The sequence below is a fragment of the Lycorma delicatula genome, chromosome 4, assembly GCF_047948215.1.
Source record: "Lycorma delicatula isolate Av1 chromosome 4, ASM4794821v1, whole genome shotgun sequence".
Classification (NCBI taxonomy): Eukaryota; Metazoa; Arthropoda; class Insecta; order Hemiptera; family Fulgoridae; genus Lycorma; species Lycorma delicatula.
In genome coordinates, this window is record NC_134458.1 from 211,279,851 (window position 1) to 211,304,553 (window position 24,703).

At 34.1% G+C, this 24,703-nt stretch overlaps 1 protein-coding gene across 2 annotated transcripts in view; it reads right to left on the minus strand.

Moving 5' to 3' along the window:
- LOC142324261 (mitogen-activated protein kinase 1) overlaps positions 1–24,453 on the minus strand; it is a 466,575-nt gene extending 442,122 nt beyond the window's left edge. Inside the window, exon 1 of one of the 2 annotated variants that reach the window (XM_075365137.1) lies at positions 24,326–24,453. In XM_075365137.1, the coding sequence (XP_075221252.1) occupies positions 24,326–24,444 (119 nt within the window). In that variant the 5' untranslated portion in view covers positions 24,445–24,453. The remainder of the gene's footprint in view (positions 1–24,325) is intronic. The other variant, XM_075365136.1, reaches the window with a different exon arrangement.
- Between the last annotated feature and the right edge of the window lie 250 nt (positions 24,454–24,703).

The following is a 24,703-nucleotide window of genomic DNA, read 5'->3' on the forward strand; positions in this document are numbered from 1 at the left end:
AGTACTGGGTATATTGAGGCCCTGACGGCCTTTGCCCTTTGGGTCACATACTTAACATGTTCTCCTAAGGTACGTTTATCCAAAACTACTCCCAGGTACTTGACTCTTTGACTGTTAAAATTTTAAAACATCACCGCCACCGATTTGGTATTCATATTTAGTCCCTCACCGGCTTCAATCTCGAAACTTAGCCGTTCCGCCATCATCTGTTCAAACAACTTTGCCAATTTGTTATACAATCTTTTTCTTTTTCCTGTTTAGCCTCCGGTAACTACCGTTTAGATAATTCTTCAGAGGATGAATGAGGATGATATGTATGAGTGTAAATGAAGTGTAGTCTTGTACATTCTCAGTTCGACCATTCCTGAGATGTGTGGTTAATTGAAACCCAACCACCAAAGAACACCGGTATCCACGATCTAGTATTCAAATCCGTGTAAAAATAACTGGCTCTACTAGACTTGAACGCTGGAACTCTCGACTTCCAAATCAGCTGATTTGGGAAGACGCGTTCACCGCTAACCAACCCGGTGGGTAAAATGGTCCACCTGAGACTGTACAAGATTACACACACTTAACTTACACTCATACATACCATCCTCTTAAGTAATACCTGACGATCATTTCTGGGGGCTAAACAGGAAAAAAATATTCTTTAGCGAGCACTTGAAGTTACGGAACGTGCTGCAATTGCTATCAGTAAACTGGGAAGGCTGTGAATAATCACCGAGGCCCGCGCTCGTCGAGACTGAAATTAATTCTATCTGTTGCATAATCACTTATTTTCTATGCGGTTCGGGCGTGGGCAGAGGCCTTTAACAAGAAGAGGAACCTTGACCGGGTCTCGGCGCTGCAGAGGAGAGCTGCAATTCGTATTGTTTCATTCAATAAGATGGTATCCAAAAATGTCGTTGTTATAGCAGGTATACCCCCTGTAAACTTGCGGGCCCAGGTGTTGCGGAGAGTTTATGACAGGATGTCAAAGATCGAGGCAAGGAGACAGAAGACTGATGAATGGAAGTAATGCGGGATACATCTAGAACTGGTAGCTGGACCAAAAGGATCAATCCGCAAGTTGGTGTGTGGATTAACAGGGGCTACGTGGAGGTTTGTTTCTACTATCTTTCATAGTTACTAACAGGGCATGGTAAGGGCGAGGCTTACTTCCACCGATTTGGCAGGCGTGCAATTCCAGAGTGCCGATACTGCAAAGAGCTGGATTCGGCTGAGCACACGATTTATCGGTTTTGCAGATGGAATCAGGTGAGACAAGCACTGGGATTGAGTGATCTGATACCTGAGAATATAATACGATCTATGATGAGGGGCAGGCATGAATGGGATGTAGTTTAAAATGATAACTAGAACCATACAAAAAAAAAAAAGAAATGTCAGGGAATGGGAAGGGGTTTAATTTAATTTAATTCTGTCGGTAAGAATTTACAAGGGCGGCTCGCTAAGGTGGGCCGTCTTTGATGACGGATCCCTTTGAATGCAGACCCCTTGCGTTCGGGGGAAGAAATAAAAGACAGAGACCAGGCTGGAGTCCACCTTCATAGGACGGCACCGGTTAGAGGCGTGACACAAAAACGGACCGGGTCCCGGCCTACCGGTTGAGCGACCTCCGAAGGCACAGCATAGTCGGATCCTACGGGGTCTCGGAGGGTTAGAGGCCAAGGCACCCACTAGGATGCGCAATGAGTAACTGCTGGTCTAGCCTCAGTGGTAGTCAGTGAAAGAAAAAAAAGATTGTACCGTTCCATGTGACACGGGTTCAAGGACTTATTACAGCAAAACCATAATAAACGGAAGATTATTATTATTCTACCAATTATAAACTAGAAAATGAGTACGAAATTGCAATTTTCTTTGTCGTATTCTGGTAGCTGAGTCATGCTTCACAAGAAATGGACCCACATGAGACTGCGACAAGACATTTCCAGTATATAGTTTTAATTAATGTATGGTTTGGTGTTCTAGGTGATAATTTGATCGGTCAATATTTCTTACCAAGGAGGCTTACAGAAGAAACGTACTTAAACGTTTTGGAAAGAAACCTGCCCCCACCCACTTGCAAGTTTCTTAACAGGTCAGAGATGTGGTTAATGCACGACAGGGCACCTCCTCAATTTTCTAATAATGTAAAGGATCATTTAAATAATACACATGCTGTAGAAAATGGATGGAAACAGACCAGTGAAATGGCCACAACGATTTCCCAACCTCACGCCATCAGAGTTTTTCTATAGGGTTGGATGAAGTCAATTGTTTATTCAAAACCGAGTAACACAGAAGATGAACTAAGAAATCGCATAATAGAAGCTGTGGAAAACGTTATGAGATGCGCTAGAAAAGAATGGATTCGTCAGGCAAAATCATGTATTGAATAAAACGGGGACCACTTCGAGCAATTTTGAAGGTAATTCATAACGCCTTTAATTTTTAATGTAATTTTTCCGTTGTTTTCACACTGAAATTACATTTTAAGTTAAAAACTGTTTCCAACCTATGGACAAAATTAGTTATTTCGAGCTGGTAACATTTTTTTTCAAAATTCAATCTGTCTTTTTTAATAAAGTTAAATTTCAATATCCTGTATTCAATTTTTTCTTAAATAATTTACATGAATCTTTCCAGAATTAAACTTCTAACTGAAAAAAATACAACTTATCATTTAACAAAGTTTTCTAAGTTAAACCCAAAAAATTTATTTTTTTACTACTAATCTTTGTTTTACGCCAGATATCTTTAATTGAGATACAGTTCTGGGACCCATTTTTTTAAAATGTTTTCAGGTCAAAAACCATAAGGAACAACTAAATCATCCCCTTAATTTACCTTCCCAGAATTTCAGGAAGTCTTCATTTCCTTGGGGGAACCGAAATCCGGGCTAAATCTTTCGCTAACCGTAATTCACTAAAGAACAGTTTTCGAGCCTATGTTTATATGAACTTTTTTCCAAAATTTAGCTATAAAATCAGCTCCCGAGAGATTATTATGTATACACTAATATAATACCTTCATACATATATAAACCTTTTTTTAGAGTAATATTAAAATTCATATAAATAAATGTTAATAACCAACGAAATAAAAATAAACTTTCATAAAATTCAGTTTTCAAGAATAAAAAAATTCAACGCATATATTTTTCCTGTTTCTTTTTTCCTCTCCCTCTTAATTTAAACCTCTAAAGAGAATTCATACGTGTACGAGAACACTTGCACATTAAATAATAAATGTGTATATAATTTAAATAAGAGTACTTGACAACGGATACAAATATTTCTATATGTACATCGATCGAATGGTGTTCAGACCGTGGTTAACAGTCCTTGAACTCAAAACGTACAAATGTTGTAACGTAGTAAGAGCATAATGTAGTCATGGAAACAGGGAGCCACCCTATACAAAAAAAGCATCACTTTTAATTATGAATGAGAAAATGGAATGTCAAATGTTCTCTAAAACACTACAGGAAAAATAGATTTAAAATATATGTTGTAATAAAGGAGGAATTACCGGCCAAATCAAAATATATGGTTACAAATATAATAATAACAGTGGTATAAAAACTTTATAGTCCTATTTCAAACCAGACGGGGAAAAAAGGGTAATCAAAGAGAACGGAAAAATGTTTCCACACCGAAAAGAAAAACCGGGTAAATAATGCTTTAGTCCCACAAAGAGGGCACATATTATTTTTTGTTTAACCTTACTTATAACTATGACGTTTATAAAAGATCTGACTTACAAAAAGCACTATTCAGTGTCTTCCTCTAACAATAATAATGCATTTATTATACCCAGCCCTTTTAGTGAAGAGAATGAAGCTATCACTTAGTACAACCGAAAATACCACCAGTATATCGGTTGGCCTGGCGTGTTGATATGTTGAAACATAATCGATTTCAGTGATAAAAGCACGGGAAACTACTGCCTTCCTTATTTTCCTTACATGTGATCCATGTTATTCCTGAGAATTATTTTTCAAAGATAAATGCTGTTTAAAAGGTAAAAGTGAATGTTAAGATTCGACCTAAATTAATATACCTACGTCGTTTTTTTAATAAAAGTTGATAAAATTATTTTTAGATTTTTTAATTTCCTGTCAAAGTAAAATGTCTTACACTCTTTTTTTCCGGTACCATATGAAAAACACTTCAAAAAGGTTATAGGCAAAGAATTTCTTTTGTGTACAATGGATTTTAATGAAAATAATTTTTTTATTGTTCATGACAATCTGACAACTGTCAATTTTAATAATCGTTAAATTGACATGTCAACATTGCTGCGGTTCACAGGCTTGGCTGTCTCAGAGTCTGTTCCGTATGCAGGGTAATATCCAAAGGTGCGTTTGAGGTTTGGCGGGTCAGATGCCGGCTTTCTTGCCGATATCAGAAAAAAGCCTAGAAAAGTGCGGGGGGGGGTCGCCCAAAGACTGGTGCCAGGAGGCTTCGCAGGTTAGAACAGCGTACACCGAAGCGTGGCGGAGACGCTGGACCCACCGTCTAATCAGGATACAGCCGCTACCTAGGAGGCATGGCGACATGAACTACCCCCTGACCCAGGTTTTGCCTGGCCATGGGAGGGGTTCAATTTAGATTTTGACTGGACCACTCAAATCTCTGCCCCAGCTGGGGGAGGATGCTGAGAAAACTGCGAACCATGTATTTTTCGAATGCTCGAGATTCATCCCTGAGAGGAATATACTAATAGCCAAACTGAAAATACAGACTGTTCCCACCTGAAGATCTCTAAGAGACAATGGTCACCTCTGCCAAGAGCTGGCAAGCAGTGTCGGACTTGGCCAGTAATGTTATGAAACTACGAGCCCAAGAAGACGCTAGGAAAGGAAGAGCGGCAGTGATGCCTTGGTGTTAAGGTCTTGAGACAAACTGCCTGGAGAGCTCCTGGGATCGTCTTGGAATGATGAAGCGGGCAGCACTCCCGGTGATGACATCTCTAATGACGGTAGAAGAAAGGAAGTCACACCTAACGAAGAGAAAGGCGCTTCTCTTCCGGAGTAATGCCTTGCGGCAGTTCCGAGAAAGAGGATGGCGGGATGGAGGTTTAGTCGGTATGCACAGGTACAAATAAGCACTCAACCAGAACCTATAGGGCGTCAAGAGATGCTCAATCCGAGTGTCCGCAACAGGATTTCTCTACCTCACAAAGACATTGTAGTAAAGATTTTGCAGATTCCGTTGTAAACAAATTTGCTATAAGATTCCGAATGTACATGAACGTAAATTTTACGTCAAAATTTGGTATTTTACTACTGTCACTATTAACATCTCACATTTTTATAGTTTCTTGTGCAATTTTTCGGATGAAAGAATAGACTTACTGTTACGATCTGACAGAAGCTGTATGAAATAAAAGAACAGTTATTTCCTATGCGACGCCCATTTGATTTTTTTTAACTTTTTCTTTAGTAAGGTTTTAATGATGCATATTTTCGCTATATTTACAATATTTTTCAGAAGGATACCTACCGAAAAAAATGAAGTGTTACGTTGTAGCTGGCCAAACCTATTAGCCGCACGGTTTTTACAGCGCACTTAGCAGCCGCGCGTCTATTGTTTTGGTAGGATAATATTATGAGGCCAAGTAAAACACAACACACACTCGCGCGAGACAAGGACGGACGATACCGTTCTGCGTCACGCATGCCTACTGCAGCACTCCTCCCATACGCAATTTAAATTACGCATTTTATTTTTGACGCGTTCATTGCATCAGTTTAGTTTTTTATTTGTTTGTGTAAAGTTTAATGGTTACTATGCCTCCCGAAAAAAAGTCTCTTCGTGGATAGCTGACTATCCTGCAATATTTACTTACGACGGAATGTTTTATACTGTCGAGTTTGCGAGAAAAATTTTGTGCACAAAAAAGTTTCACATAGACCAGAATATCAAGACAAGTCTTCATATCGCAGGATTGCAAAAGAAAGGCCCTTGACTACAACTTGTAACAGCGGCAAGTAGCAGTGACTTTACTTCCAAAGGTAAACAAAACACACTTTAGCATGGATTTATGTAAAGCATTGCTTACAAGTAATATTCCTCTTCACGAACTTACAAATCCTACCTTCAAAGATTTTTTGCGAAAATATTGCCTGAATCAAAATATACCAGATGAATCAACATTGCGTAAAAATTACATACTAACAATTTACCTGCATGTTCTGGAAGAAATACGCAATGAACTCAAGGATAGTATTATTTGGGTTTCAACTGACGAAACAACCGACACTTGTGGCCTTTACATTGCGAATTTAATTGTCGGTGCATTAAAACTATAGCCTTCTTCTTCCTATTTGGTGGCCTGCAAACATCTTGAAAAGACAAATCATTCTATGATCGCCAGATTCGTGAATGAGGATATTAAAAAAATATTTCCTGAATCTTCTGCAGATGAAAGACTGTTTATATTTCTCTCAGATGCTGCTCCTTATATGATCAAGGCAGCCAAAGCTCTCCAAGTATTTCATCCGAATTTGATTCATGTGACCTGCTTTGCTCACGGAGTACACTGACTCGCTGAAGAAGTACAATCCACGTTTGAAAATGTAAATAAACTGCTTTCATCAACAAAGAAAGTGTTCTTAAGGCACCTGCTCGCAATAAGGTCTATAAAGAAAATTGCCAAATGTGCCTTTACCTCCCGAACCAGTGGTAACTCGATGGGGAACGTGGATTGAAGCTGTCCTATTTTACAATGAACATTTTGAGGCCATCAAAAGTGTAGTAAACGACTTCGATGGTGCAGAGGCTATGGAAGTTAGTCAGTCCAAGGAAGCATTTAACGATTCTAGTATAAAAAGAAATGTAGCTGTGAGTAGCGCTTATCTTCCCCACATACTGCGAGTATTAAAAAGCTTGAGACTCAAGGTTTGGCGTTGAGTGAATCTATTCAGTTAATGAATAAAATCCGCCAAATGAACTCCGCACTGCCAGAGGTATTCCCGTGTAATCTTAAAGAAAATTTTGAAAACATTTTGAACAATAACCCAGGCTTTGAACCTTTGTGTCAAATTGATAGTTTTATTAATGGGATGGGTGAACTTTTATTGTTAGCATAGCTCCAGATTAAAATACTGCCCAGTTACCTCAGTGGATGTGGAGCGATCCTTTTCCACTTATAAAAATATTTTGACTGATCAAAGACACAATCTTACTAACGAACATTTGAAACAATACCTGATTGTTTACGTTTACAAAAGTAACAAAATGTTAAATAATTATCGAATTTATCGATATATTATTGAACTACTTACCAACTGTATGCTGATTTTGAAATAAAAAAAGTTAATTTTTTTTTTAAATTTAAAATTGCATATTTTGACACTTTTTCATACCTGACATGTATATTTTAAGCACTTTTCATGCATATTTGCATGCATATTTCAAGCTTTTTATGTTGCATATAATCCGGTCTCTAATTAGAACTGAAATTCCATCATAAAAATACAATCTTTTGTTTGTGATAATGTACCTATTTTATTCATTTAATTTCATTAAAAGATTTACTTCTCACATATTTAACAACGTAATAAAGTATATCAAAAAATTAATTTAAATTTACTTATATTAGGTTTTTATTAAAATAGCTAGATTAAAATTAACAGAAGACGAACAGGTTGTTTCCGTTTTCCTTCGTCAAGTTGTTAAAATACGCAATTTGGCCTACAGAGGATTTGATTTTGAAGTAGTTTTAAATAATCAAAATCAAAAATGGATTGTGTAATTACTTTCAGTTAATTACTATTAAATTTCAGTTACTCGGACCAATTTCTAAAAAAAATTGAACGTCTTTAAATTATTTTTCCCTTCAATTTACAACTGGCTTAATTTAAGTATGGACATTTTGGCCGATTGAATGAAACGTCCGGTAAATGGAAGCTCGACAAAACGTTTTATCAATACTGCAACAGAATAGGTCAAACAATAGTTTGTTTAAAACTTCAGCAAAATATTTTTCTATTTGAGAAAAAAAACCGAAAAATTTTTCCCCAAATTATATAATTAATTACAAAATATTACGTTATCAAAATACAAATAAGGAGTGCGGCAAAATAACCTCCCATATTTTCCTTCACCACTGCATGCGAGTCATTGTAACGGTGGGGATCACAGCGTACAATTAGTAGTATGTATTGTTCTATTTGCCAACACGAATTGGATTTTTGGTATGCTTGGCATTTCTCCTGCCACCACCCAATTCGGTCGCCCCAAAGCATAAGACCGAATGTCTGTGCCACAAACGGCTACTGAGCCTCGAAACAGTTTAACGACCGGTGTCTTAAATAGCTCCTAGAGCTTACCTTACAGCGTGAGCGGACTAAGCGCGGTGACATACACCACCGGCTTACGTGTCCCAACCGCTCACTTGTCATATAAAAAAATATCTAAAGTATAAATAGTAAAGTAAAAATATAAAGTATATTTAGAAATACTTTATAAATACATACATTTATAAAATCCATCCAGCAAAATATAAAATATATATTATAAATGAACCACAAAAATACATTATTTTGAGGGTTTTGATTTTTCAAAAATTCAAACCATCGGAATGTTACAGATCACGACATAATTGTACAATAAAATATATATATATAAAAAAAAACAAATTCAAAACAAAATCCGATAACTACTGACCTAAATTAAAGGAATTAACAACACTTTTGAACATTTTATCCACGGAAAATCGAGATTACAATTTTAAAAGAGAAAAGAAAATGATATAGCGATCCAATTTTTTCCAAAGAAATAAAACAAAATTAATTTACGATTACTTTTTATTAACTTCAAAAATAACGTATGCGAATTATTTTATAGGCTATATTTCTCGAAATATCTAACAATTTTACATACATCTGCCAAAAATTTACTTTTACCCACCCCTTTATCCTGATTAAACAAGAAAAAGGGATGAAATTTTTTATTCACTTTTGTCCGTGTTAGTATTAAGTGCGTTACAAATTCTTGTTTTTTTTATCGCTATAACACCCTTTTAACAAAAAATCAGACTATCGTCGGCGATGCATTATTTAGTGTCCAGCACAGACTTCATCCCTACATAAAAATCGCGGTAAAAGTCTATGGCATTTTCCGACTTCACAATTTCATCTTCCTTGTTTAAAACAGAAGCGTAGCTTTATCTTATCCGAGATCACAACAATAAAAAAAAGTAAACAAAGACAGACATACTAGAAAACAATAAATGATGTAAATAGCGTAGCAACAATAATTATCTTCCTTATCGAGCCGAAACACAGTCGCACATCAGCGTGCCAAGGCCACCAAAATATAGGTGAAAAGTTTTCTTTTTGTCTGTTCACCACAGAGACTAACTTTAAATAACAAACTGGCTTTTTTGAGGGTGAGCGAACGGACGAAAGTTTTTGCCCAAAAATATAAAAACTGTCACAAGAAAATCATATTATACCAAATTGGACTGTTCTTTCTAAATTATTTCACCCAGAATCAATTTAAATAATAAAGTTATTTGCAACTTCAAAATTTAACGCCCGTATTAAAATACAAAATTTAATTGTGTTAACTGTATAAAAATTGGAAAATTAAAAAAAAAAACGAGACGCATTAATTTAATGTAGAAAAGAAAAGAATTTCCTTTAAAAGAATTTAGAATTTCTGTATTTCAATTTTTATTCACGGTTTATTAGAACGTTACAATTCGTTTATCTCAGGTGTTTTCCCTTGTACGCCAAAATGTAGGACACAATTACTGTAAAGCAACAAGTTAATAATGTAGTGTTTTTGTTTAGAGCCTTAAGTACGAGTGCATTAACTCTAGTTAGTATCACAATAATTTTACAAATCGATTTACCGCAAATTATTTCACCAAATTTATTTTGTTACAGAACTATTTGTTACTAAATAAACTGTAATAATTTAATTCAATTTAACTGTAATTAAAGAATGTTTGCAATTTAATAAACATTTCTGTAAGAAATTAATATTAAATGCTTTGCTCTACCCCGATTTATTTCGAACCCCCCAAAAAAAATCCGGACCCTCACTGGTGGGGTGACAAATAACTAGGGATTTGGCGTAGAGAACGTTTTAAGTATTAATGAGTACCAGAAAGATAACCATGGAGGAGGAGAACGAGTTAAGTTCCCAAGAAAGTGCAGGACCCCCGGCGACCCCACAAGCTGGCATCCAGGCTTCCCCCGACTGGATTAACACAACGGCGTGTCGCAGATATGAAAGGTAAGAGAAGAAGGTATTGCAAGTGTCGCCGTTAGATGAGGAAGGAATCCCGCAGGTTAGCTTAAAAGAGTTCAACAGAATTGGTATTACGCTGTTAGCCCTAAAGCAAAATACCGGACTGGAATTGGCCAAGCATATCTCCCAACATGAGCGGGAGCTCAATGAAATAAAAAAAGGTTTGAAGCGCTTCACAGAATGTTTTGCTCCACTGAGGCTGATAACATAGGCCACGCAGACGGAACCGACGAAAGATCAGGATATTAGTGGACTACTTGCAGGCGAGTTGACATTTGAGGCGTTGCTGGAAATTTTCCCGCGACGATGGCCGACTAAATATTTAAATAGAATAACTCGGTTCAAGGACCAATCGAAGATTGACGGCGATACCTGCCACTTTGCAGATTTTTCTCGAGACGGGTAAGGTTCGGTCAAAACCGAGCGATATAGTTTACGACGCTTCGTCGTTGATGGGAGAGGACTGATTCTCCGCAGCAGTGCAGATATAAAATCTATTATAATCTGACCGACGGTGATAGGGAGTCTTTGAATAAGATTTTAAAATCACTCAAGCGTATATCTGAGAAGTCTAAGAATCCGGTTTTCGTTTTGCCTGGCGGACCATTTGGAGTACTCGTCAGGAAGTTAATGGTGTGCTTGTACAGGAATTGTGAGGAACCTGTTTCAGTGGTCATCCCTGTCGAGACACGAGGAAGATCGAGATCGAGGTCTGCCTCTGCTAGGCGGTCCACACCACCACTAGAGAAAAGCCGCCGGGTGGTTGTGGTGCGAGCACATGGTACGTCCTACGCAGACCTCCTCAAGTCAAATGAAGTCCGCCGTAACGCAGGATGAAGCGGGTGATCAAGTACTCTCGTTACGTAAATGCAGGAATGAGGAGTTACTAGGGCGTATTAAAGGAGGAAGAATGCAAAACAATTTACAGCTCTTCTACGTAACAAGGCAGCCCACCTACAACTAGACCTGAGGACACGTGGAGATTGGAAGGCTGTCGTCCACATCAAAGACATCGTTGTGAACACAAGTGAACAAGAAGTCACAGAGGCTGTGGCTAGACTGATCGGTGTTAATGAAGAGTTTCGCATCACTTCGGTGCGGAAGGCATTTGGTGACACACAGAATGTCACAATTGTAACTACGTACAGGGGGCTACCAATATCTTGATTAAGAATCGAATACGTATAGGGTGGGTCCATTGTCGGGTCTAGATACGAGAAGAGTGAAACAGGTGTTATCGTTGCTGTAGTGTTGGGCACAGGAATGACGAGTGTCGGGGGTCCGACAGGACTAATTCCGCCACTATTTTACAATTGTGGCGGAAAAGGACACCAAATAAGAGTATCGAGAGCCGAAATTATGTCTAGACTGTGGGAGTAGAGATCACCCACCGGAGGCGTGACGTGCGGTCCTGCTCGCAATGCTTAGGATAATATTATCCAAGCAACTCACACTATACTCTCTCACAATCTGGTGAGAGAAGTGGCTAGAGGTCTCTGTGTAGATTTTTTAATTACTAAAGAACCGAATAGACATACGGCAGCCAGAAACAATTGGTGTACCGATGTGAAGGGCGACGTTGCGGTACAGAACGTCAGTGGCAGGTTGGGATGCCAGCTTTTTGTAGAGGTCCAGGATTGATTGCCCTGGAAATATAAGGCGATTTACACGCCAACATACATACGTATACATACCGTACGCACATTGTCACGGGAAATCTCTATGCCATTTTTCGGTTTTCTGGGATCCTTAGGGAGGTCAATTTGTCAATCGGTGAAAACCGAATATACCCGATTTTGTCCGTTCACCATACATTCCCTTTCCGTTTTACATAGCTATAGCTGCTATATAGACGGGAAAGTAAAACAATAAATAAGAAAGGGCTTCTCATTTTAAATAAAAATTCATCGAATACGCTACTATAACATTCTGCATACGATTTTTAAAAAAATAAATAGCACGTAAATGTACAAAACGTAATAAAATTCTATCGACATGAACTTTTTCTTTATCATTTAAAAGTGAAACGTTTTCTAGATGCGAATACTTTTCAATCTTAATAAAGGTATTGCTTTCTTCGTAACGGCTCTATTGAAAGAGTTAAGATGCTGCCGACAAGCGTAACTTATTTTATTCATTTTAAATTTAAAGTATAAACAAGAATAAATCGGAAAAGGTTGTCAGCTTAGACTCATAAAAGAAACAACCGTAAAAATTAATGCGATATGTTCCTTAATTAACAGCTCTGTAGAACATTTCCTGCAGAATAAACGTAAAGAGCTGAGAATTAAGCATAAAAAGTACGCTATCAAACAGGAGTAGAATACAGAAAAGACCTCGTACTAATCTACAATGATTCACCCTCCTGACATCGCCGACTGAATTGTTTTTCAAAAGAGGGCCGAGATACTTAGCAGTTTTAATAAAAAAATTCCTTTAAATACAGACTTTTTTCATGACGCATAAGATATACGATGGCTTAACGTAAATAAAGTTACCGTTATTTAAATAATTTTCTTAATGCGACTCTCGTCAAAGGATCATACCTTCAAATAATACAGTTTCTTGTTATAACAAAAAAAAATATTAAACCATCATTACGATAAGGTAGACGTAAGAACCCTTTACCTAACAATGATTTAAACGAAAAAATTAACGGTTCCACATCTAAAACGTCTCGTGTAATAGCAATTTGAAAATACAGATACGTGAAGTAAACTCTAAAGATGCCAACAACTGAAGTCATCACCTCAAAATAAACTGGTTCTCATAAACCATCAAAGTAATCAGAACTAGAAGTTTTCAACCGGTTAATAGTATCGTACTGTAGACACACGCATACGTTTTTTTAATACTTATAAAATGACTATTTTTGCAGATAACGTCAATTTTTTGTTTAATACAGCGTTTCACCGAGAAATTTAAACAAAACAAAATTTTGATATATCTAACACAAGCAGATAACTAAGAATTAATAGATAAACATCATTTATGTTTATTTCCTACTTTTTTAATCTATTAACTTATGCAATTTTATTAAAATCTACCTTACAAGGAAAACAAGAAGAAAACTATGCCCTTTTTGAATATCTTATAACTGAATTTCGATCGTGTGAAACGTAAAAAAAGGAAACGACATGCCCAAAGAACAACCTAACTAGAACTTTTCTAGTGAATTTCTGCTAACCCGCAGCGAAGCAAAATATTTAAATCGCATTTTGATAAATAAAACATCACCGCGATGTAATAATGATATTTTTTATCACAATATCAAACAATTTTAAAAATAAACATTTTATCACTAAAATAACTATTGAAAAACGGCCGAAAAATTAAAAAGCCCACCAAATTGGGTGAGCACAATAAGAAAAAATATAAGTTATTAAACAGTAAACAGGACCGTTTTTTATATTTAATTTATACTAATTCACGTGAGGGTAAATTCGAGTAACGTTAAAAACAGACAAAAAATTTTTTTTTTTCGTTTTTGAAGATAGATTTTATTAATAAACTGCATAAGTTGGAAAAAAGATGGTGAGGAATAAGTAGTAAGAAGTAATTTTTTACCAAACAAATTATTCATCTTCAAACACATCGGCAAATTAGTAAAAACCGTTTCTTAATTCTTCATGCTAATAAATAGCTAAGTCAGAATTCTTATGTACAACAGGCTGGGACAATATTCCTCGAAAACGGAGACTCAATAGCTTCAATTTGGACTACGTAGGTCTGCCTGGTCCCATAACTGAAATTGTAATATAAAACCTGGCCTAAGACACAAATCATTTACAAAAATAGTAACGACTAAAAAATAACCCTTGAACTAACCTTGAAAAAACTAATAACCCTTGAAAGTAACCTGACAAGCAACCCTTGTCAGGTTATGAGGTAGTGAAGCGATTGCTTATTTCTTCACCGTACTATATCATCATGCCACGACCACAAAATGCAGATAATATTTAGAACTACAAGTAAAATCACTAAAAGGCCTGCAGCGAAATAAACAACTCCAAGAGAAAAACTGGAGTGCCGGCTCCGTGGCCCGAGGGAAAGCGTCTCCGCCTTTCACCAAGAGAGTCTTGGTTGGAATCCCGGTCAGGCATGTCATTTTTCATACGATACAAATTTCCATTCGGGCTAAATAATCGATCATAGCAGTCGATGCCCGCACACTGGTGGTATCTACTGCACCTCATACATGCGTCACAAGCGTTAAGTCTGGAGCAGATAATCGAGCAAGAAATTAATGTTCCCCGACCTGTCAAGAAATAACATATGTACAATTTTTGGTTCACGATTTACATCGGTAACAAGAGAATTAAATTGTGAATGCTAATTTAATAACCATTTACGATTTCAATCGGAGACGAAAAGGTGGACTCTTTCACAAACCACACGTGTCTAAACAACACGGTGAAAATTTTATTAACTACAGGGCTAAACTAGATACACCTAACAAATTCAAAATAAACAAATGTACAAAAACAAATTTTGAAATGAACGAACTCAATTTAAATCAAACATATCATAAATAACAGACATCTTTTGAAACATACAAGTATTTCAAACAACGTTACATCATACACCGACATTAACTTAGTACACCCTGTGGAAATCTCACAAGTAACAAAAGAAACTGAAAACTTACAGAATAGAGGTAAAGGAAAGTTTTTATAATTTTTCCTTTAAATAATTAGTACTGTAGGTGAATTAAATATACCGTTTCCAATTGTTTTTCAACGGTGTATGTTGTGGCTATCAAAATTCAAAATGCAAAGTGGTTTATAGAAAATGTTTTTTCTGAAGGACCAAGATTCACAAAAGAATAAGCTCAAAAATAATTACAACCCGGTTATCAAATTCCCATTAAGAGAAAAGAGCAAACCGAAAGGGTTAACAAGCAGCAACGAGAAAAGCTTTTGACAAGTTACGTAATCATTAGTCGATGCCAATACACTTATTAGACTGAAATTGGTTCCTGTTTCGTGTATCTGCCTGCGATAACAGTTAATGGTCTCAATGGACTCTTATTAAACGAGTTCTTTAAAAATGTTCATCATAATCCCTACCGTAAATCTTATAAGAAAAATTTAATTTATTAACATTAAAAATGCTCTGATGCTATTGCAACAGTCGACTACCAATAACTCAGTAAAAACCAATAATACCGATGTCTCCTTGACAGTCTTTACAGTTTTGAATCGAATGCCCTTTATTAAGACTTAGGCAAATTCAAAAATTTCAAACGCAAACTTAACAAAATATGTAATTATAACAATATTATAAGGACTTCCATATCTAATCTCATGTAAATAAATTAACAATTAATATTATCTACTTTACCAGCACGTTGATATGTTCTCCAGATCTTTCGGCTTACTCGGAAACAAAAAAAATTAAACAATCATGACTGTCCGATCCGGTGAAAGAATAAACACATGCGTATTCCTTCAGTATACTAGTAGGACCAGTCAGTATACAGACAGTATAAAAAAAGTTTTTAAAATTTTAACTACGATTTTTTTTTAACTTTTGGCTTTAATGCATTAATTTTAACTCCTGATGATGGCTTCCAAGTAAGCCGAAAGATTTAGAAAACATATCAACGTACGGTAAGGTGGATTATACCAATTATTAGTTTAACATAATCAGCGGTACCTTGATAAATTACTATTCTCATATCTTGTCGGATATTATTTCTGTGATTATGGATTATAAAAAGATACTTAATCTCCTTCCCCAGTCATTCTATCAAAATTATTTTGTAATCCTGTAATTAATGTAAACAAATTTTATAAATTAATATCATAAAACATTTGAATTGGGTGGTTGCTTGACCAATTAAAAAAAATTGAAATTTACCCAATTGTTTCCTACATGTTTCAGCACCTTAAAACTATTTTTTTTTTTTTTTTTTTTTTTTTTTTTATTTAAGCAGTTTACCTGTGGCGGCCATTTTTGTTACGGTAGCACACCTATTTTTGTGATTGTAAGAGTTTACGGTAAAAATCATAATTAAAAAACTATCGGTCCTGGAAGGATGAAACAAAAATCAATTTAATCACATTTTCTCAAGGTAAAAGACTGGTCCAACGGTTTACTTACCTGTCTCTCTCTTCTTTTTATGAGAAAATTATCAAAAGTTCAACTTGGAAAACGGTGACATTTCACTTTTCGTAATTCTTTTCACTAGGCCACAGTTTGAATTATTTTTTTATGTGTAGATAGGTGGTATATGTTAGTAGTTTTACCGTAAACAATATTAATGGTGATTATATTTACTCCTAAATTTTTATGAATTTTTGAAAAATATTTTTTTAAATTCAAATTTTGGCTTCAAATAACTGGTGATAAAAATCTCAAATTTGCACAACTTACGAGCGTTTTTGTAGATGTTTATGACAAAAAGGTTTCTTGTGTATTGTACTATTAAAGAAGTTATAACCTCTCAAAAATCATGAAAAACCCGTTAAAAGCGATACCATTTTGACTCGCTAAATAATTGCTCCAAGGGGGTTTCCTGTTAAGTTGAAATAGATTTGTTTGAACCGTTCAATTGCAGTGTTCATGTTCTAACAGCGCACTTGAAATCATTTCCAGTCAGGAAAATTCATGTTTCAACATGCTCATTTATGCTTGTTGCATCATTTATTAACTTTGCAGTTACAGACTGGTCAGTCTGACATTAGTCAGTGACCTGTTCACATCTTTACCGAGTGTCTCAAATTTCATCTGTGTTTGGAGTATTTATTAAATAAATAAGTTTTACTTAATATTATACTTGCAAATTTTTAAATCGGTTAAATTTTTACGTTATTTTCAAATAATTTCACATAAAACAATGGAAGAACAATGTTCCATAGGAATTTATGTGAATGAAGAGTGTCATAAAACAGTGCCAAAAGAACTACTCATTAAGGTTTGTGAATTTAGTGATGAAAACCAACAACTTATTTTTTTACGTATTAATTCAGATATCACTAGTGTTTGTAAATATCATGGACAGTTCTGTTGTGACCCTTTGAGAACTCATAAAAACAATTAAGAAAAACTTAAGACAAATAATATTAGAGTAAGTTCTAAGGAAAAATGTGTTCTTGCTTCTAAAGAAGATAAGGTTAAAATTATTAGTTTACTTCCCCAATCCTGGACCAGATCTAAAATAATATCAAGTGTTCAATGTGTCTGAGCATTTGGTTAGACTTACTAGAGAATTGGTTAATGGGCAAGACATTCTACCGGAGTTAGGTAAAAAGAGATAAAACAAGGAATTAGCAACGACACAATTAAAAAAGTTATTTTTCATAATGTTATTTTATGAAGATGACAATAATAGCAGGCTGTGTCCTGGTAAAAAGGATTGTGTTAGATGGTGTCAAAGTGCATACGCAAAAGCGCCTTGTTCTGATAAACTTAAATGAATTGTATGTAAATACGAAATCCCTGCGGAAAAAATTGGAAGAAATCCTTGGAAAAATTCTGGGAACTCCGTCCAAAATAATGGTGTATCTTGGCTGGTGCATCCGGGACTCATACAGTTTGTGTCTGGCCCACATCAGAACATCAAACTCATGATTGATGGTCCCAAACTTAATGTTGATTATAAGGACTTAATAGACATCTTTGTTTGTGACAAGGATAACTACAGCTGTATGATGAATGTGTGCACCAAATGTCTAGGTAAGCAGGCAGTGTTTGACATGCTCAACTTTTCCGAAGAGTAGGTGTTGCCAGAACAATAATGTACAAACAGTAGGTAACACCTGACGGGTAGAGATGATTACTGTTCTTCAGACCAAAGATGAATTTTTCGAATTGTTAGTGGAAAAATTAGAAAACTCACAGTTTCGTGTAAAAATCTCAAGCTCGGTTTTTCAAGAAGAAAAAATCAGAATTAGGTGAAGAAAAATGTTTGATGTTGACAGATTTTGCAGAAAACTTTCCATTTCTTGTTCAAGATGAGATACAAAGCTTCCATTGGATTAACAGCCAAGCCACAGTTCACACTTTTGTGTTTTATTTCAAGGAAAATGATGTATTACAACACAAAAGTGTCTATATTTTAAGTGATCACTTGAAGCACGATACAGCAACATTTTATTGCTTTCAAAAACTTTTAACAAGCCATATCAAGAAAGTACATCAGAACATTAAAAAAAACTCATCTGCTTTACTGATGGTCCTTTTAAGCCAGTATAAGAATATAAATAATTTTCCTAATTTGTGCAGTCTCAAAAAATACTTTGACCTTGAAGCCGAATCGCACTTCTTTGGATCAACCCATGGGAAAAACGCTTGTGATGGTGTGAGAGGAATAACAAACGAGAGGTGGCAAAGGCAAGCCTGCAAAGGCCATTAAATAATCAGGTAAACGATGATGAAACGCATTCATTTTTTAATCACAAGCTAAATACATCATATATTTTTTTATTAAATCAGATGAGAAGAATAAGATTTCAGAAGCTCTACAAAAAACAGTTTTGACTGCTGTGAAAGAGTTGTTTGTACTAGAAGCTACCACAAGCATGTTCCTGTCAGAAGGCATTGTAAGATGTTACTTTACTTCAGACTCCAAGGACTATGAAGACCATCCAGTGTCAAGCAGTACCACTTCCACTTAAGGAAAAAGACTATTGCTTGTGTGTATGATGATCAGTGGTGAATAGTATTAGTGGTAGATATTAGCCTCGAAAATGATGGACCAGGTACATCATTTCAAAAGTCTCAACAAGACAAAGTGTGGATACCGATCTGCCAAGTCCTGAGAGAAAGTTGACGTCACTTGAACTAACTACAGTGACGGGTCGTTCTCACACAATTACACGAGATATCACAGGTGTTGGTTAACCAAACTAAATAATAAACTTTCGTTGCTACAAAAACAAGCTATTTCATTAAAGTATAATTAAAATTTTACTACAATTTATTTTTTCTTCGATAGGGTTTACAAAAGTAAACCAATATAAAAATAGAAATGTATTCTTGAAAAAAGATGTAGGCTACATTGAAATCACAGTTTAAGTTTTAAAAACACTTTTGAATCAAAATTGTATTAGTTTAATGGTATTGGTTAAGTTATCACTAAATTACGACAAATCATTAATAATTTAAAAAAATACTTTTACAAAACGTTAACTTCAACAACACAGGGGCTAAATATAAAAAATGTATGCGAAGAAACCCCCTTGGAGCACTTATTTAGCGAGTCAAACTTTTCTATTAGAAAACGTTTCTATTAAGAAACGTTTCTATTAGCTATAAACATCTACAAAAATACAGTTGTGCAAATTTGAAATTTTTATTACCAACCCCATCAGTTATTTGAAGCCAAAATTACGATTAAAAAAAAAATTATTTTTCAAAAATTCATAAAAGTTTAGTAGTAAGTATATCACCAATATCATTATTATGGTAAAACTACTAACATATATCTACATATAATAAAAAATAATTTAAACTGTGTATGCCACCCCTGCCTCTTGGAAAAAAATTACGAAAAGCGAAATTTCACAGTTTTTTACGTTCACTTTATCGGTAATGTTCTCGTAGAAACGAGAGATAGGTAAATAAACCACTGGACCTATCTTTTACCTTTAGAAAATATGAATAAATTGCTTTTTGTTTCATCCTTCCAGGACCGATAGTTTTTTAGTTATGATTTTTTCCGTAAACCCTTACAATCACAAAAATTGGTGTACGCACCGTAACAGAAATGGCCGCCACAGATAAACTGCTTAAATAAATAGTTTGACGGTCCTGAAACAAGCGGGTAAGTTTACATTTTTTGAAATTGATCAAGCAACCAGCTTGTTTTTTTTGGGATACTTCAAATGTATCGACCCGGTTATAGAATTTAAAAATTTCATAAATTTAAAAAAAGGGCTTTCAAAATTTTTATTTTTTGTAAATGTAAATGAAAAGTTTATTTTTATTCAAATGAATTTAAAAATAATGCAGAAAAGCGTTTAATTTTTGTATTAACTCTTTATTCACGGTATGTTACACGATAACTTAAATTCAGATGTTTTCCCTCGCAAGTTGAACTGCAGGACAATTAGTGTAAAGTTAACGCACTTGCCTTAAATACACTGCGTTTAGTCGATACGATGATAATTTTTAAAACCTGTTTTACTGTAAATAAGTCTTCTGCATTTATTTTACTGTATAATTATTACACCTGATATGAGGTAAAATAATATCAGATACAATAATTTAATTCAACTTTATCGCAATTAATCCCTTTAAGAAAATAACGCGTTATTTTTCTCTACTCCAGTTATTCTTACGGTTGCAATCAAATGAAACCACAGTCTTCCAGCCACCATCTCGTTTTAAATAAATCACATCTTGGCCTTACCGTGCAAGAATGAAATAAACTGTCTACAGGTATGAATAAAGCTGCACTAGGTATCCCAACACTTTCTTACTATCTATCGAATAATTTATTTAACAACTTGACTGCAACGCCGATTTTTTTAAGTCCTTTTCAATCGGCCATAAGATCCCATTCAGAATCTCATAAACACATTATTTGCAGGAAATTCGATATCGGACATTTCTATATACACCGCATCCTAATTTAGAAATTTATACACTTGCACCCTGTTACGTTATATTTTAAAAAAGTAAATTATTTATCCTTTTTAGGAACTAAATATAACGCATTTAACGCATTTAGCAAGAATCAGAGGAAACATAAAAATCAATCTTATAGTAACCACCCACCAAGAATTTCACAGCAACATCTAAATTGTAACAGATTTTAAAAAAGAAACCATACCGTTAAGTTTAATTACCCAAAATATACTAAAATTTGCAATTTATATCCTATTTTATATGATACATTATATTCCCACTGTACAGAATTAACACAGTAAGAAAAAATATGTGCCATTGGGAAGCTACAAGATCCCGTCTTGGATCTCACATGTTAGGGCAATAAAAATCAATTATATTACACGCTTAAGAAAGTAAATTCAACTAAGTAAAATACTGAGTTAGTACTTGCTGAAAACATATAGTAGCCAGTTGCGAACAATTAGAATTTTTTCATTGTGGTTTTTGACTAACACTACGTGCGATTCCATATGAGATCTCATGGCAGTCGAGTTGTTAATAATTTAATAAACAAACAAAAAAAAATTATTAATACATTATTTTTCTAAATATTTTGTTTTTTTTTTCAAAATCTTAAACTATAATTGCCTGATCAGGCAAACTTTCTTGCGTAGTTCTATTTTTTTGTTCACAATTAATTTACTACATAAGCTTAAAGATTGTACATGTCAATATTATATAAAATTTACTTAAATATAAAAAAAAATGTCATGCCTGATTGGGATTCCAATCATGAATCTTCTATAAGAAAGAAAGATATGCTACTACTATTGCTATGAAGGTCAAAGAATTCAATCGCACAGATGCATTTTCTACAAGTTACATTTAAAATGTTTAATCTATGTTGTTTAAACTTTCACGCATACAACAAAAAAAAAGTCAACGTGGAAAATATTTATAACTAATGGGAAAAACCCAGTAATTAAGTACAAAACTACAGACAATATATGCAAACATTAAATGAATCATACCTGATATAACTTAGATCAAGTAACTACCTCGTATTTACTACAATTTCCCTTAAAATATACCAGCAAAGTTGCATAATTTTCCCAGCTAATCCAGGAAACTAGTTATCCAAACGCTGCACTTTGGACAGGCTACTGCTAATGAGGAAAATAGCAGCACGTTAAGGTATGTAAGTATGCAAACAAAGAATTATGTAAAAGAAATTTATTCTACTCTTAGAGTAAACTACTATTTGAGATACGAAACACACGGTGACCGTATCCCCCAACCCTCTGACTAAATAATCAAAATTAAATTACATTAATGGCCCACACTCAAAAGTCATTACATGAAACCTAATAAAATTCCAATCTGAAGATAGGAAAAAAAGATAAACAATGAAAAACCAAGATACATTGACCTTATGGGATTTTTTAATGCTAGAATTGTATCTTTTTGATTAGAGGGCATCATGAAATGTCAACAGTGCAAAAATCTCAACGTGCGAAGTTTGATCTGCCTAGTGTACTTTCCCTTATATAGTATGCTGTATAACTATACAATACTGGCTATATTATAGAGCTGGAAATGTATAAATTAATTATTTTTCACTAATGCACCTTAAAGGACGACCGATAACAACATAACACTGAAAATAAAATTAAACCTGTCAAATGAATATTCATTTAATATTTTATGATTATTCAAACATTCATTTAAATAAAACATAATTTTTCTTAATAAATATATGAATCTATTGAATACTCTCTTAGTGAAAAAAATAAATAGAACAAATTGTTTCAATCAAAGGTAAGTAAGAAAGAAAGTAAGGTAAGAAAGAAAAATAAGTAAGGCAGAGTTAAGAAAAAAAGCATAAATATATACATATAAATTAAATCTGAGGAACTAGGAAAAACCTTCCAATAAAGAAACAATAAATAGAAATTAAAAACAAACTTAAATAGATTAATTGTGCTATTCATTGTTTGTAATTTGCTTGAATCACTAGCTTATAATTTGTAATAAATATACCTAATTTTAAAAGAATGGAGAAAAAAGGTCAAAATTTATCATGAAATATACCAGATAAGAAAATAAAGTCTGGTTTACACACTCGCTAACCTGAAAATACCTAACTTATGGAAATGTTAGTGAGATAAAGACCACAATAAATGGCCTTGAAACGATTTCATTATCTGAACACATTCACACTGTTTTTCATGTCTAGCTTTGTTCAATTTTCAAAAAACATGTCACAGGAAAAATTCAGTAAAAAAAGCATTGGAATATTCCAATATTTTTTACATAGCAGTAAGATATAACTGCTGCATTAGGAAGAAAATTTTATAAAAGTAAAAAAAAAACATAACTATACGAGAGAATATTTTCATAAAAATATTAATTTTATAAATTTACAAAAAAATAAGGCTATTTGAGAAAACACGTGCAAAGATAAACACAAGCAATAAATCAAGCTAATAAATTATAACATAAAATGTTTTAACAATTGTTTCATAAGCAAAAAACTATTAAAATATACAATGTCAGAATGGATTGTAAACACACTGTTTACAAAATGCAGAGCACAAAAATATGCTGACTAAAACAAGTAAATTAACTAACACGGAATAACCACAAATATGTTAATCAATTAATCTTGTACTAAGAATTTTCTAAAAAATATATACATGTATATATATATATATACATATATAAATTTATATATGTATATATAAATATATTAATATACAAATTTTTTTTTTTTAAGTAACACCATACCTGATAAAAGAGTAAACTAAAGATTTAGAACCAAAAAAATATATAATAAATAAATAAATGTTAATGTAACATGTTCAATATTGTATGACGTACTATAAATTTTTAGTGAAGTTCCCAATAATCGTGAAAATAAGTTTGTAAAAAAAATAACAAATATTATTCACCATGGTAACCCATAAGGTACATACTGCCACCCTATATATGTACAAATCAGAAAAAATATATTAAAATATAATTAGCTTCTCTTTTTATTTCCGCAATTATTAATTAATAAAAACCCGTAAATAATATATGTTATACATGTAAGAGACTATAAATAACAAAAAACATAGAGGGTCGTATATTCTATCGACATAAAATAATCGGAACCTCTATCAAAATCAACATATGTGATAACAGCCTGTTCCATAACAATTTTTACACTACAGGCGTTATTTACAATGTTAGGTTGGGTACGGTTTTGTTCAGAAAAATCGTAAACAAACATAGTCATAACCCGCAATGTACACACAATAACTGGTAAACACTTACCCGTACATTTATCATACACCGTTAATCAGAAAAGTAGTTTTTTTAGAGAATAAAACAATCCGAAAAAAGTAAAAGAATGATCCAATTCGTTAGTTTACAACGTACAGGCTAAACCTACGATAATAAGGCCACGACATAAAGATGAAAAATATTATTTTTATAGAATATAGAAAATACGTTAAATTACTTACACGACCATTCCATAGGCTCCTTCACCAATATACGCCAAATTTGTGTACCTGGGGCCGACCTCAAATGCTTGTCCCCTCACTAATTCAGTATTAGCGAAATCGGCAACTTCAGCGGCCATCTTCGCAAGACTGGCTTTAAGTTTAGTTTTGAACCGCAACTACAGATGTCGCGATTTAAAAGTACCACCAACATTGCAGCGTCAATCTATCTAACAAATATCTAGTGATAAACTAAACATTAAACTTCTCACAAAAATAGAATCTGTTAATTTCCGACTACAGGTGCTACAAATAATACTAAAAATTATATATATTTATTTAAAACCAATCTGAGTCATTGATATTCTTTTGGATTATGAAAACGTATTTTATATATTG